The sequence below is a fragment of the Melozone crissalis genome, unplaced genomic scaffold (assembly GCF_028551555.1).
Source record: "Melozone crissalis strain CALT ecotype California unplaced genomic scaffold, PUWL_Pcris_2 ptg000016l_1, whole genome shotgun sequence".
NCBI lineage: Eukaryota > Metazoa > Chordata > Aves > Passeriformes > Passerellidae > Melozone > Melozone crissalis.
In genome coordinates this window covers 32,403,208-32,420,078 of record NW_026535794.1, presented here as the reverse complement: position 1 = coordinate 32,420,078, position 16,871 = coordinate 32,403,208, and the positions used below count along the sequence as shown (strand labels likewise).

The 16,871-nt window shown below is 40.2% G+C and overlaps 1 protein-coding gene across 1 annotated transcript in view; it reads left to right on the top strand.

Moving 5' to 3' along the window:
* Positions 1-16,871, top strand: part of RAPGEF5 (Rap guanine nucleotide exchange factor 5) — a 154,925-nt gene that overhangs the window by 61,079 nt on the left and 76,975 nt on the right. The window contains exon 9 of the mRNA XM_054273587.1: positions 4,553-4,678. Within this exon, the coding sequence (XP_054129562.1) occupies positions 4,553-4,678 (126 nt within the window). The remainder of the gene's footprint in view (positions 1-4,552; positions 4,679-16,871) is intronic.

The window sequence follows — 16,871 nt, the reverse complement described above, 5'->3', positions numbered from 1 at the left end:
TTTTCCCAGTCTTGACTGTTTTTTTCTCCTTCTGTTTCTCTTCCAAATGTTGTGTTCCCCACCTTTTTTCCTTCCCCTGTATGCAGCTTGCGGTTCCTGCCTCTGATTTATCTCCCTAACATCTTGCCAAACTGAAAAGTTGTGTGCAAGAAAGACAGGATTTATGCTGATGTCTGTGAGCAAGCCTAGCTGAAAGGGTACAAGCCATGGAGCCAAGAGTGCATTTCAGAGATATAGGAAGGACCCAGAGGGAAACACTGACCTCACTGCACAAAAATTTGGATTTCTGTTTCTTCATTGGATTTTTTTTTTTGGGGGAGGGGAAGGATTTAATGTATTCTCAGTTCTACTTAGTTGCTGTAGTTATAGTTTTTTGAAAATGTTTGTTCCCATTTATGACATAGACAATGCATATGCAAAGCTCCTGTGTAGCCAGCTAATAAGATTACCCTGAAATAATTATAAAAGCCCATAAAATGTATTATTGGGGTATTGATTCACCCAGATTTTAATTGACTGGAAACCAGCTTCTAAAATTTGAAAGAATATGAAGCACATTTAAAATTGTACAATTATTAAATGAGCAGTTAACAAAAGAGTTCATGGGCTCTGCTAGGAGGAGAGCCAGGAGTGTTATCAAAGCAGTGTTTGCTCCAGTTTGTTAGCACCATAAAAATGACATCCACTGAAGGCCAAATTTGTTTGAGTTTCTTTTAAAGGAGTGAATGACATTTTTCATTTTAGTGGAACTGCGCACATGACTGGAGCAAAGCAAGACGTCCTGTCTTTGGAGGCAGTGGCACATGGTTTTAAATTTTCAGGTTGATTAAAGGTGAAGCCAGTAATAATTATATTTTTTCACCAGCTACAGAAAGAGAGAGAGGTATGGTGAAAGAAAACCAAACCACCACAAACCTTCTGTTAATAGAATTGAAGGGTGTGGTGCCTGCTCTAAACACTGCTCTGTGGGAGAGAGGCCTGATTTACTCTTGAGTTAGTTGACAAAACTGGTAGAAGTGTGGAAAAAAACTAGCAAGGGGATTTTCAAAAGCAAACATGCTGTAAACTATGTAAATTATGTAAATAAAAGATCCCATCTTGTCTTCCTAGGGATGTGTTAATTCACCTTTTTGTCGTTGCTAGATGTTCATTTATGACCTATGCAGAAGGAATATTTTCCAATGGATATGCTGAAACAGAAAGTATCAGCATCTTCCTCTTTCCACCCTCAGTAGAGACTAATTTGCTTTCATTTCCGTGAAACTTTTTAAAATTTCATTTCAAATGTTACGTAAACAATTACAATTATAGTAATTTTGAGCCATGAATGGGAGTAAAGCTTTACTATAAGTTACATTCTTTTATCATTCATTAAGGTAAAGCCAGTTAAACAATGCACATTTTTGATTTTCACCTTCACATATGTTGGTAATTGTATCTGTTTTGGTCTACACAAATTAGAGGTCTAAGCACCAACAAGGGTTTTGGAGAATGTGTGCCTGCAAAAAATGAAAATCAAAATTGTACTTTGCAAGTAGGGTGACTTACCTTTACCCTTTTGTCTAACAGCTTCCAAAGTATTGCTTGAAAATTAAATTTGTATTGAGAAGTGAAAATTACCAGTAATTGGAGTCTGTCAACATTTTCCTAGCCAGGTTTTAGAGGATGTCATCAATTAATTATTTAATTGACCTGGATGTTTTCTTACAGGTATTTAACAGAAAGATTTGTACTGAAAAGTCAGTATAAGTGAGGAAATCAGAACTAAAAGTAAAGGATTCAAATTTTTTTCTTAATTATGAAAAAACAGGTTTAGCCTTTTGTGTTTCAAGTGCATTCTTTACTCCCAGAGCTAAACATATGCAATTAATTTAATAATACCTTAACCTTCCCAGAAATTTTTTATCCTCTGGAGACTCAGTTAAATAAGAATTATTTTTCATGTTGTCTGCAACTCTTTAAATGAAAGAACTGTGACAGGAGGAGGGGACATTTTAAACTGTATATTTCTACTAGGTGGCTGTTGTAGGTCATGGACTCCCTTCTCTGGACACATCCTGGTCTCAGCCAGGACAGGGTTAGTTTTTGCAATAGCCAGGACCCAGAGGTTATTCTATACCACCTCCTATTATTGGTGGGGGCAGGGGAAAGGATTCTCTTCCAGGCTGGGATATTGTGGAGGAGGGATTTGTTGGGTACTGTCTGTTGTTGAGGGGTTTCCATGTGAATCATTCCTTATTTGTACTCTATATATCATTATTATTGTTGCTGTTACTGTTTGTTTTCTTATCTCATTGCTCTTTTCAGTAAATTGTTCTTGTCTCAACCTGTGATCTTTACCTTTTGTGCCTCCAATTCTCTTCAGCTACCCAAAGGAGAAGGGTGAGGGAGCAAAGGTGCCTCATTTAGTCTCAGTGAGGGCACTAAACAGGGGAGTGCCATTCCTGAACCAGAGCAGCACAACAGGAAGGTACAAAAAGTGCCTCCACAGCACTAAGAGCCCAGATCCAGAGAGAGTCAAAATCTTTATCATCCCAAAGTCCTAGCAGGTGATACCACTTTGGAGTTGTCCTCATCCTACATTACACTGATATAATACTCTGCTAGAAGCATCCTGCAGGCATGAAATAAGCAGACTTGATTTAGCTGATGTCCCCAAGCACTCAAAATGTTGGAAGTGCAGACATCAGGCCTCCCAAGTCTTAGATTCCCTGTGCAAATTACTGGAGAAAAAGGAGACTATTAGGAAACAATTGATCTGACCATTTTTAAATGTCTACTGTAGAATGAAAAAAAAATCTCTTCCTAAATGCCCTTTTTCTCTATTGATTAAACAAGTCTGGACAACTAGTTCACTATATTCTTCCACATTTGATAAAATCAGTCTTGCTGCTGATCTGCAGGGGATAAGAGTGTGTCAGAACTGGTTTATAAACCAATGTCTTCGATTTAGAAGATAAGGGACACTGAACTCATGGACTATGTAAGGAATTTGAGATTGGGCAATGAAATTCCTTAAATTCTCAGTGGATTTCTGACCTTCAAACCCGGGAGTAGGCTCTTTATGTAGGGAAGCTGGGTTCCTCAGGAAACTGGGCTCAGGAGGAGCACAGGACATTCAAGGGACAGGCTGTATCTGAAATCCTTTATTCATCAGAGCAGAAGTGTCTGATGCAGACTTGGGAGGAGATGTCTTCATCCTGACTGAAAGAATGTAGGCATGTACAAATTTCTTTAGATGAGTTGGGTAAGGTTGACGTTGGATTTGCTCATGGAGCCCATTTTTTCCATAAACCTTCAAGAACTTATTCATAAAGTGGATTTGTTTTCTTCAGCTGAAGAAATCTTAAACCCCACTTGTTGGTTGGAGAAACCATCAAGCTGTAGGATGATTTGGGTGGGCACTCTCACACCTTCATCTGTCATGGACAGGAATTGCTCAAGGCCAAGGAATTGGACCCTGCAGGGTTAGCAAGTCTGGGCATCCCTAGTTTTTGGGCCTGACTCACAAGACGTGTTGTGAATTCTGGAGTAGGTAGTGATTTATTTAAATTCAAGATGAACAGTAGAAAGAAAACTGTGAAGGAAGTTCAGCAGAAAAATGTTTTTTGCAGATTGCCTTTGAAGTCATAGAGCCACATCATAGGTATGCCACATGATGGGCCCTTCCAAGGCATATGCTGCTCCCATCAGGAAACATCTGGGCTAATAAAAGCTGTGGGGTATCATTCCCCCAAGTCTCAGTTATGCAGAGGCTATATCCATAACCAAATCGTAGACAGTGATATCAGCCACTGACTTTGCAAGGAGCAGTTTAGCCCATTTCAGCTAACTTTGCAATGAGTCTCTACTGTGCCTGTGTGCAAGCGTGAATCCATCTTTTTATATGTATCTATCTGGCATTTTTAGAAAACAACCACTTTGACAAAACACTATCAACATAGCTTGAATAACAGTATTAGCAAAAAAATCAGTTCTAACATAGCTTTTAAAGCAAATATAATTCCCTTCCCTAAACAAAATCTAGAGATACAGATTTGATATTTACCGAATAAATAACTGTGGCATAATTGTCTTTTTACTCCCAATTCTTGCATATGTGAAAAATGGTTGGAGTGGGAGCAGAGGGAGTTGTAGACTGTTATTTTTAGGAGTGCCTTGTGTTGCACTTCATTCTTTTTCCAGGGCTGTTCCTGGCTAACTTTCCCATGAGTTTTTAACCTCTTGCTCTGTTCTCTTATGTAACAGGAAACAGGCTGACAGGAACAAATAAAACACAGCATATCTGATAGTTGCACTCAGAGGAGAGGTTGATTTAGTTAGCCCTGCCTTCTTTCCTCCAGAGCAGATGCATTTGGAGATTCAGATGTGCTTCTGTTCCTCTCCAGTTGTTCCCCAGGAAGCAGTGACTTGTTTGTGCTCAGCAAGTGGCACCGAAGCACCGCAAATATGAGAAAACAAATGCATTTCTTTTAAGGTTGAAATTTGTGGTGGTGTCATGTCCTGGGACTGTGGATTTAAGTATCTGTTTGCTCTTTCTCCCACCCTTAAGGCAGGAGTTTTATGCAAGCTTCAGGGAAGAGATGACATCGGACGGATTGAGCTGGTCCAAAAGCTGGCGAGAGAGAACTGCCAGTTTTTGCAGGCGGATAGAAAAGCACTGGAGAAGGCAGAACAAGTAAGACATTTCTTATTTGGGTTTTTTGTTTCTCTTGGGTAGGGGAGGGAGATGTAGGTCACAAAACTGAAATAGCAAAGCTGATGGTCAGAATCCAGGGCACACATTAGTCATGGAGCTGTAGCTGCTCTCCTCTGGCATTTACATTTCTCTAAAGTGCGTTCAGGTCAATAATTGTCAACACACTTAAATTATTATGTTGTCATTAACTGTCAGATGCTGTTATTAATATCTTATATTAGGATATAGCAGATGATTTCAAGATGCTTTTTACCAAATTGTTGGGTTTTACGGTGTATTTAAATAATGTATAAGGCATATGAATGCTTCAACTACTCTAAATTATCTTAAAATTACTGTGGGCATATTTGGATGCAAGTATTGGCTGAAACTTTTCAGCACGAATTAAAAAGAATGATCTGGATAGGGAGTTCAGCAATATGTGTTTTTTTCTTTTAAATTGTGTTTTCAATCAAAAGTTACACTGAAGAAAGCAGCATTTTGTTTAATGCTTCTGAAAGCACTTATTCAGATGTTAATAACTGGACTGAAAATTCACAGAAACTTGACTGCTTTGCTTATAGCACAGTGTCTCCTAATTTTGTTCTCCTAGTAAAGACTCCTATTATGATTGCATATTCATCTAAAGGTGCAGAGGATAATAACTGCAAGAAACAACAAAAAACCCACTTAGTCTTCATGTCTCTTGCCATTATGTATATGCAATTTATTCCATTTTCTGCTCACTGGACAGTAGAAAAAAGACTTGTACTTTAGAAAAGAAATACTTTTCAGCTCATCTGCAAGTTCATTCCTACTGAAATAAGGAAAAGAGAAGGATGAAGTGTTTTTTCAGAGCTTCATGCTGTTCTGTTTGGCTGCATCGAGGGTCTGGTCTGGTGTAGTTAGATGTGTAATTGTATCAGTAAATGTGCAGAAGGGAGGAGGGCAATTAGCAAAGGCTAATTACCCAAGATTAAATGGTTTCTCAGCTGACCCTCTAGCAATGGATGTCTGGGAGAATTTCTATATATCTTTAAACTCTATCCACAAACCACAATTAAAAGTTGAGGTGCTCAAGCAACGAAGATTTTAAACAGGAGCAGATTTCTATCGTGTTTCAGGATTTGGAAACAAGATTACAGATGTGTGAGCATAGATGAGAGGGGGATGTTGGGACTGTTACTCAAAAAATTTAGTGGATATTTTTGCTGCTACTCTGGTCATTGCAAAGGGCGCTGTGGAGTCAGCTGCAGCTCTGTAGCTGCAGATTACAGTACAGTTCCAAAAATGGAAAGGAAAGCTGCACTCAGCTTCTCTTCTCCTTTTGAAAAGTATGGTACTTAACAGTTGCTGCTATTTAGGAGATGAGTGACTTCAGTTTAGCAGGAGCTCAAGCAATTTGCTCATACCCATCCTGAGCAGCATAACATAGCGATTACTCTCAGACAAGGATATGCCTTTAGACCTTTAGGACATGATTTTGGAGGTGACAGCAAGGAGAAAGGAAGGTCGTCTGAAACACTGCAGAAGCCCAGGTCATTACTCATGTGCCCCTTTTTTTTGGGTGGGGAATGTCCTACAGCTAGTGCTGGCAACAATAAATCATGGTGTGCTTCTTCCCTCTGTTGTGCACTCTGCTGGTTGTTGTAGGGTGGGTCCAGGCAGCCATGCCCAGATATAAGAGAGACCTAAAGTCCTTCTTGTGGGTGTGTCTGGTAAGCCCCCAGCTAGACTACTGACTTCATCAGGAACAGTCACCAAGAGGGCACCCTGAACATGGACAAGGTTTGTCGTAGCTTCTCAGTTTAGCTGACTCAGGTAATTTTCACTGGGAAAAAAGCAGACATTGCCATGGCAGGGCAGTGGGCTGCATACGTTCAGGAAGCCGTGAGCTTCCATCCCTTCCTCTCCCTCCCTTCCTCCCGTGTGCTCTGAGAGCTGATCCGGTGCACGTGCAGGCGGCAGGATTTGACTGGCTGGGCAGGGCTCACTGCTCCAGGCAGATATCCCCCCTCTTCTCCAAGGAGAAAAGCAGCAGGCTGAATTGTAGTGAGTAAAGTGTAGTGAATACTGCTTGGATCCAGGATTTCAGCCCTTCCCATCTCATCCTGCTGCTACAAAAGTGATGGCAGATTCATTGGCATTGGCTTGCTCTCCAGTCCCTTGGGCTCACTGCAAATGTTAGAGGAACAGCATGTTCAGGGTGTGGTATCCTTATGATGTGTAACACGCCCATTTTTTTAATATTTAAAAGCATAGCTTATTTTGCACTGCTTTCTTTGTAACACAGGGCGATGGGCACTCAGTGCAGGATAAAATGGAGATGCTCTGTGCATTTTCCACAGGACCCTCATTTCTCAGCAAGTATTCCTGCAATAAAGCTTTCACCAGCTTTCCCTCCTGGGGAGCCCAAACTGGGCTTTCTTGGATGATCTGCCTTCCTCAAAGGAATGGCATGCAGTCTGTAAATGAGAGGCCTGAACACCCTGCCAGGCTGTTCTCCCTGCTCTTGGAGAGCCTGCTATGCAGGCTGGCCTCCTGGCAGTCCAGCTCAAAGCAGAAATGCTGCTGGCTTGCAGGGCTATGTGTTTATCAGCTTGGGCCAGTGTCACTGTTAAAAGCTGGGGGCTTCATAACCTGCCTGGAAGTTAAGCTGCTCTTTCCAAAATGGCCAATGGGAAATTTTGCCTGAAGGAGAGTTCTCTAGTTTGTTCTCCTTTAGGAATATGAAAAAAAACCCAAAACCCCAACTTGAACATGGAGTTAGAATTGCGCATATGCATAATTCCTCTCTACATGTATTGTGTCCCAGGCACGTGATGGGAAACGAAGTTTTGGCTGCTCCAGTGCTATAACACTGTGTTTCTAAAGCAAGTCTCTTCAGATTAGTACAGCCTCACATGCACATTTTGCATTAGCAAATATAAATGTGATATAATGGAGCTCTGATGATTCCTGTGCTTTCCTGTAAAGAAGAAAGGGTTCTCAGCCTAATTGAAGAATTTGGTCCTGATTTGGTAGCCCGATAACTCTTTCCTGTACAGTGAATGGGGTGTGGAGCACGATGGGGAGTGAGACTGGTTGGCTAGGAGGACTGGTAAGCTCTCCTGTCACTCAAATAAATAGTCACCTTCTTCATCTGAGTTTGAGTACAGAAGTTAATGACTCACTTAAAGAAGATAGATGACACGTGGATGCACAAGAGGTTTTTTGGCAGATAAAGTACCAAAAGGTGTTCTTTGAGGTGTGGTGTTGGGAGTTTGTGGTCCAGAAGGAACAGGTGAAGCATGGACTAGTTTGGGGTGCTAGTTCAGGAGATGAAATATAATTCTTTTTTCTCAGAAAAAGCAGATGGTTGGGAAAAAGGAATGTAAGTGACAGCTGGCTGGCTCACTGGAAGAAAGCTTGGTTTGGAACTAGTGGGTGGGAGAAGGGATTCCTTTAGTCTGGCTGAGTTCTGGAGAGTGTAAAATTGGGGTATATATATCTATATCTGCAAGATGATTTGTACAAAATCAGAAAGTCCATACTGGTTTTTTTTTAGCTTTCTGGTATGCTATCATTTCGCATTTATGGTCTGAATGAAAAAATAGCTTTGAATAACTCATAATTTTAAAAGTTCTGTTCTCAGTTTCTGTTATATGTGAGCTGTTAAATTGACTGACATGGGAAGCTGACAGTGACCAGGTTAGATTGGTATATTGAAACTGGTGTTCCATGGTAGCACACAGTGCCAACTTCTTCTCTGGTAAATACAGTGTTTGAAAAGTGCTCTAACCATAACAGTGCTCACAGACTTGTAGAGAAAAACAAAAACTAACAGTGATTTTTTTTTCCCCACTCCCTCTTCCTAATGTGTTAGAATAAGGTGCTTAATGAAGGCACCGAATGTGTTAGGCTCCCAAAAACTTCAGCTTTGTTAATGAGTAGAAAGTAAATAGAACTAAAAAAGCTTCTAAATAGGCAGATAAGCTTCTTCTCTGTGCTTTTGCATTCCTACAATGTATTGATAAATAAATAAAATGAAATTATTGTCTAAAACACACAGAAATTATTTTAATGTCAAATGTGGGGTAGCATAAAAAAGCTATGCAAGCTTGCAGTTCTAATTCTATCATTACATGCAAATCATACCTATAAGCCTAGGGAAATGTGAAACTGGATATTTGTATTTTTATGCAATTTAAATATTTCATTTCCTTAAAAAAATTGCTTTGACAGAAAACAGATGAAAAATCTGTAGTGAAATATTCACCCATAGGACAAGCCCGCTTTTTGGAGAGGTTTGCTTATTATTACCATTAATTATAATATAGAAAGCAAGCTGTGTGTGTAAAGCCATTTGAAGTCATTTATCATGGCTTTTTTTCCCCTCCAGCATATATTTGGGATGCATTCAAGACATATTTGCACTAAACCATAGTTTTTGAAATTTCTTTTAGTCAACTATAACTCGGATATTGCCTTTGTAATAGATGTGAAAATGCGTTGTACAGTATTTCCAGTTATTATTTCAATGAAGTGTTGCACTCATTAAGAAAATCATGTCTGTTTATAGTGTCATTGTTTAAGTAAAATTGTAAAAGGCCTTTTCACCTCAGCAAATGGAGAGAATATTCTTTAGATTGCAGTATCAATTTCATAGTCAGATCAACTGAATAAGATGTTCACAAACTGACTGTAATGTTCCAAGGAGGTTCTTACAGTACTTTGCTATGTCAGGAGGAAGGGGAACATTTCCTAAATCCACCCTATAATCCCTGTACAGATTAATCTATATATTAGTTAGAATTACCTGCTGTTTAAAAGAATATAAGTACTACAGCTTGGGTGTATTGATTCTGTGACTTAATTCAAGATGAAAGAGATATATTATTTGAGGCAGGTATGTTTTCAGAAGGACAGCAGATACTGAGGAGCAGTTCTGTTAATATGCTGGGTACTAACTTTTGTAGTCAGTGGTCTCATTTGGAAGACAGATGATTTGCTCATTGAAGCAGGCTAGTGGTTGAGCTGAAGCTGTTAAAAGGCTTACAGCAGAAGATTAATGATTTAGAGCCTTGGGTTCTATAGATTACTCATGACAGAGGAATTTCATAAGGAAATTCCAGCTGTGACACACCAGGGGTATTTTTAGGGTGCCCAGCTGGACACCTGCAAGGAGACAAGAAAGAATGCCAGGACTTGTCCAGAGCTGCAGTTTTGGTTAGCTTGACAAAGCTGTGGCATTGGGCTGCTGTACTGTTGGATTGATGATCAGTAATCAGGGATGGAAAAAATATTCTTTAAAACATTGACATCAAATGATGTCTGAATACAGCCAGTGACTAAAATCTGTGCATTACTTTCTAAAAACATAATTTTGTTGTGTCTGCCCTGTTTGGGACAGATCTATAGGGTAGCTTGTAGGTTTACTGCTTTTGACTCTTGGCAGCTGCTCTGCATCTTTTTGCAGAGCTGTGGGTCAAGTGGTCATAACAACTACAACGCAGCTTTGCAAAAACTTTCATGGCTTGAGTAGCTATGAGGTGGTATAGATATCTAAAGTCATGTAAACAGAATGGACTTGGCATGTCAGCACAGGAATTTGCTGTTTCTCTTTATATCTCTTGGACCTGCCAGCACTAGCAGAGAGAGATGTACCAGGGTAAGATGATAGTTTGCAATTTTGATTTAGTCTTCAAATACAAGCCAAGAAAAAATGAATCTATCAATGAGATTGTCAGTATATACTTCCTTGTTGAGCAAGAATAAGTAATTAAGAGTTAGGTACATGTTTGCTGTGGAGGTAACTTGAAGTTCAAGTCTCTGGTCTGAATCAGGGGAAAGAGGGAGTGGAATCTAGTTCTATCATGTTCTGGAGAGAATGTCCTATTCCAGATGATCAATTTTTCATCTGCTGGAATGAATGCATAGCTCCAGGTGATCACCTGTTTTTCATAAGCTAACCTCTTTATCTTCTGAGAAGAAAAGGTTTCTACAGGTCCTACGCTTTTTTTTCTTCTTTTTTTTTCCTAATTTTTTTTCCTATTTTTTCTTTTTTTTTTTTTTTTTTTTTTCTTTCTTTCTTTCTTTCTTTCTTTCTTTCTTTCTTTTTTTTCCATTATGGAATGGGCACCTCTTTGGAAAGGCATCTTTTTGAAATGGAGAAAGTTTGCCAGAGATAAGGATCCTCCTGTTCAGATGTAGGACTGGGATCATCTGCATGCTTGTTTCAGTCTTTTGCAGCACTTTAAAAAAAAGATAGAATTATTTTTATTTACTACATACTTTTAAGAGGACCTCCCATTCCTTTTTTAGAGTCTATTTAATCCCTAGAGTCTATTTAATCTCCTCCAAAGTTCTGGAGGAGAACATCCTCATGCCAGGAGTGCAAAAGAGTGGTGCCATTATATGATCCTTCTCCTTATAAAAAAGAAGCACTTGAGTCATGCTTGTGCTCCCATGATATATTGTGAGCATAGTATGGGAATACATTGAATAGAAACCTCACTATTTTCCTTTAAGTCAAGTCACATATTCCCACAATACTTTCTTTCCTCCAGATGCTCATCCTAGTGTTTAAAAGAAAAGAAAGCCTAATTTTCTCTTTGATTTATTCTGTAACATTATACTACTTTGTATAGGAGGAAATTCCACATACACATTTTGCATGCTGGGCTTTCTTTAGAGTGAAATGGTGACTCATTCTTGTGTGGGACAATGACTTAGGTCCTGAGCTGAAAGGGGTAAAAGGGGCACATGGTACTTAGCAGACTAAAACCTGGGAGACAGAACTTTAAATTTTTATTTTTGACTCTGTTGGTTATTTAATAACCTTCTTCAAATCTCATCACTTTTCTGCACCTTTGTTTACCCAGGTATAAAATGAGGTGTTAAACATGTGGGACCTTGAAGGATACCATAAAACTTGCAGTGTTTAATGAATGTTAAGGAATTGCTTTGGGATCCTTGGGACTTGGTTCGGGAATCCCAAGGAAGCTGGAAGTGGGTTGAAATGTTGATGGCCAGAGGGAACTTTTTTAAAACTCCTGAGCATAGCTGAGGTGAGGCCAAACATTTGCAGTCCCTACACAGCCTCAGGGTCCTTGGGCTTTGTTTCAGGGCTGTGCTGCCCCAGAGGCTTGTCCCCAGCCCTGGGCTGGCCCAGGTAGTGCTGCTTTTTGAAGTGACACAGGGAATAACGAAGCAGAAAAATGCAATTAATATACCTTCCTTGTGGGGTTATTTTCCAGCTGGATTGGTTCCCTCATGTCATGGGGACACGGATATGGGGGGATGACCTGTGCTGGTGAGAGCCACTCTGCTGCTCCTGGTAAAACACAGCCATCCTCCTTAATTCCCCAAAGCCTTGTGACTTACCCAATCCAGAAACTGGACTGGGTCAAATGAAATGTCCTTGCATTTTTTTGCTTGGCAGTATTTCAATCTAGATCCCGTGCTTCACCAAGTGGCTTCATGAAGGCACACAAGCACACAGAAGGGGGTGAGTGATGAATGGGGGTCAACATCCAGGGGCAGGGAGAGGACACAGTGTTGTTTCTCATGGGCAGCAGGACTGCACATTTCTGGTGGTATCAAGACTGAAAGCATGGCTCCTTGGTCCTGCCTTTTCTCCATTTACTCACATGAAGAAGTAGAGAAACTCTCTGAGAGCTCCAATCTGCAGGTTGTCACTGTCCCCTGCTTCTGTGTTTCTCTCTGGATTTTGAATCACTAACCTGCTTATGTTTCTAGACTGTCCAAAGGCTTACACAGAATTAATCTTATCATATTCTTCCTCTGGAGAAGTAAAAATTACCAGTTTATTAGTTCAAAGCATCTGCTCTTTTGTTTTCTGACATTAAATTGTCCCATTCTCCATGTGATAAATACATTTGATGACATTCTGAATGTTCTTTTCTCCATTTTCCTGATTTATGACATCAATAAATTCCCAGTTATGCTGATGATACGTCCTGCCATCTACTTCTGTACAGTTACTACTACCCTTTTTCTGGGAACTCTGAATAACAAAGATGTCTGGTTCTCTCTGTTAAGTTAGGGAATTTGTTACCTAAATTCAAGAAGATAAAAAAGAAAAGTTGATAATGCTTTGCATATGTACCATGCAAATTTATGTCAGATATTTTAAGACTTTTCTGTTGGAATTTAAAACAATCAAGGACATCTCGTTTTGGCTCATAGTCTAGACCTGGCTGAAAAGAACTACCCAAGATAACTGGAAAACTTTTGATAAGCTAGAAACCGATGGCTGTCTACCACAGCTTCCTCTTTGGAAGTTGTCTTGGATTCTGTAGTCTTCCCAGAGATCAGAGTGATGTAAAAAGGATTCAGTGTTTTAGGTACCCATTTTTTCTCATTCTTTTTCCTCCTATCCTCCTGAATAACTTCAGGAAGAATGTTCCATTTCATTGTAGTGAAGATCTGAGCCAGTAAGATACCTGTCCAATGTCATTAAACAAGTGAACACATTTCTGCATGTCAAACTTTGCTTTGTTTCAAATAGAAACTACATTGGAGCAAATTCTGTAGTAAGATCTGGAGTCTGTGCTAAGGTCAGTGTGATTCCAGTGGCAGGATGCTCTGGAGTCAGTGAGGCCGGTGTCAGGACATCACTGGAATAAATGCTGACAGCATTTGTTGGCATCTGTTCCTGCAGGCGTGCTCTGGAGACCACCTGGAGAATGGCAGTGTGGAAACAGCCTTTTCCCTCTGTTCAGCTGCCTCTCCTGTGCCAGAGTCAGGCTATCTGCTCTGAGGACTTTTTGGAAAAAAAATGGCAGCTGTAAAATGGCTGTCTCTGCCTTCTTTGTTGAAACCACATACACAGCAGGAATGTAAGGACACTTTGACCTTGTATTTTTTGCAGGCTCCTTTTTTCCTCCCCCCAATATTTATTTATTTTAATCATGAAACCTTCCTAAAATCTCCCCGCAAACCTGTCCTTTTGCTCTGGCCATTCCATCACTCACTGTGCCTCCATTTTAAAGTTTAATTCAGCCCCTGCTGATGTTAATAGATATTTTTTTTGTGAGAGCAGTATATAGACTGTAGAGTCTAAAGCTTTTGTCACACGGTAGCCATGGAAGGTGGTGGCATTTTGCAAGATGTGCTTGACACATGGCCACCTGTGGAGAACACTGATTTGGTAGCAGTTAATACATCACTTGCATCCATTTTTCTTGGTTCTGTGTGGCAGTTCAAAGAGCAAAGGAATGAAAACCCAGGTGATTAGCGATATTTTTGCTGACTATCTTCCTCTAAATCAAAGCAGATATTCCCCTCTCCTTCCTCGATTAGTGTTCCTACTGCTGTGTGCAGCACCTCCTCTATTCTAATTCACAGCTCATGAAAACGAGGTCTCAAGTGCATATGCACGGATTTCATTTTAACTACCCAGTGAAAAGTTTTAATTAGGTGTTTCATGTGGAAACATGAAACAGGATTTGAAATTAGCAGTGACCTTGCAGCCTTCCTCGAATACATTTTCGGATACCGTGTGGCAGGCAGTTCCCAGCTCTTTTTGTCACTGCCTGGAACGCGAGCATCCGAGCGGGGAAGGCTCTGACGTGTGGGAGCGGCAGCACTTGCTGGTTGCAGGAAAAAGTACTTTAGCCTCTTTTGATGACTGGGAAAATAATAGGGTGACCTAACTCAGGAAGAACATGAATAGTGGCTGGTAATTCCTTTAACAGCTTGCTGAAGATCAAATCTGAGATGGATTTCCAGGCTCGGAACAAGGGTAAGCCCTGAACAGGGGGTGATGCTGAGCTACACAGCCCTGTTTGATCAAGGGAAGGGCCTGCAGCTCACATGCCTTTGTTGGCTGCTGTGCATCAGCTCTGTCCCCTGCCAGCCTGGCTGATGCTGCTTTCTCACTTGGAGAGGCTGAACTGAGAACACCATCCCTCATTTCATATCCATTTTCCCCGGGAGGTGAGGGAGTACACCTGTGTGTTGTATCAGGAGCAGCATTCCTACTTAGTCTGGTGCTGGGAGGAACAAAGACAAGCTTTGCTCTTTTTGGCAGAGTAGAAGACAAGCACAGAATGCAAATGTGCATCACCTTTTTGATTTGGTTGCAATATCACAGTGTCTCTCCTTTTTTGAGTGGTGATAATATCTGTTCAATGAATACAGCATCAGTTTAAGCCCTTTTACAAAATACTTTCATATTGAATATAGGGGATTATTCACCACCACAGGAATGCTTAAAACACATCTGTGGGTACAAATACAACTGTTAAATCAATTTACTCTTTGTAATATATGCTGTTTGGCCATATTTAGCAAGTTAATAGAGACTGGATGTGGTCAGGGTCAGAGAAGACACTAATCAGAGCTGACTGAAGTGGCCACAATTTCAGTTCTTATATGTAAAGCCTGGTTGTTGAGGCTTTCAGCTAAAAAACAGATACATTCAGGCTTGGGCTTCCTTATGTGAATGGCAAATAGCTGGGAATGTACTGACACTCTGGCTTTGTCTCCTCAGGTGAGAAACCTGAATCTTTCTAGTGGAATTCAAACCTTAATTCAGTCTGTCTAAATAATCTCTCAGTCTCTACATAGTACCTGTATTGAGCTAATCATTGGGCCATATTGATTTCTTTTTGGATTCTTGGATTTTGATGAACTTATGAAAAAGAAGCATGTGTCTTCTAAGCAGAGCTCCATCTGCAGTGAGTTCTTTACTCCTATTTCCCACAGAAACAGAAATAAATTAAGCTAGGTGGGATTTTCCTACCTGCTTTGTCATTGGCATCGGAAGATTTTTCCAACAGAGTTTGAGCAGTGCCCAGTGCTGCACTGGGAAGCTATCAAATCCTGCATGTTGCAGATGATGGCCTCCTGCATCTGGGGTCTTTCTCAGGATTTCACCAAGGATGTGGCAGAATTCTTCTCCAACAAGGAATTTTCAGTGTTTATGGTCCCTTGATTCTTCTTCTGTAGAGACACCTGCCTATGTGTGCATGTGCTGTACATATTTATTCATTAAGCAAATTGCATACCTTGCTAAAAGCAAAGACAACCCCTAACAAAGAATACTAATGGAACCTCTTTTCACACTGTAGAATGAACCAGTCATTTAAACACACAGTTTCAGTTGTTAACATAAAGAAGATGCTTTCTCCTGGTGACCCATCTGTTCTGACAGTCTTCTCCTTTTCTTCCTCTTTTCAGATTACATCGGGTTATTGTCTAGCAGATTCTGAAAAAGTTTCAGCTTCCTTTTCAGTTCTTCAGATTAAATATGAGTCTTGGTCATCAGAAGGGGTATTTGAGTACTTAGAGCACACTGGATGGTTGAGTGATACTATAGATAGGTTGGAGCAGATCCTCTGAATCACCTGAGACTTGCTTGCTGTGGCAGATTTTTAATGTGGGACATTCAAATCAGGTACTTTCTTAAAAGTGGCCCTATAAATTCTTTTTTTTTTTTTCAGAGTGTGAGCTATAGCTTTCATTTCTAAGGACCCTGAAAAATGTGCCTCTCTTACTTTGTTTTAGACTCTTCCTTGTAGGAATGTATGCAGGAACGGGGGGAGCGTGTTCCAATTTTCCAGCAGAGCTGTGGGTACGTGTGCTGGTTTGTGTGGGATCTGCAGAGCTGCTCTGCTCTTGCACTGGGTGCCCGTATGCTCCCTGTAACTCGTCTGTTCTCACTCTGCCACCCCCAGCTGTCACACAGACACACACATATGTGTATGTGCAGCTATGACTGTCTCTTCCCTCAGCAAAACTTAGTTTTGTACTCAGTAGGCAGAATGGCTACAGTTTCACCACACCACTGTCCTTTGCAGCTGCTGTAGCAATGCTCTCCAGTTCTGTCTAATATTTTTATTGGTTAATCAATTGACACATACTGTTTTCACTGCAGTGACATGTAAATAGTAAATATTTGCATTAGCCAAAAGCTATACAGTAAATCATGCAATAACCGTTGTTTTAAAATGCTATTAGTTTTTAATCTGTGTGATGTTCAGTATGAATTAAGGATGCCCTAAGAATAAAAGAAGTAAAACAAATAGCAATTTACTCATTTAAGTATGGTAGAAATTCATGTCTTACCTGCTGTAAGAAGAAACAAAAATTCAGCATTCCAGCAAAGTACCAAAAAACTGTAAAAATTGTTTGACCATTTTCTTGTCAAAATTAGCTCTAAGATCATAGGCATTTGCAATCTTCC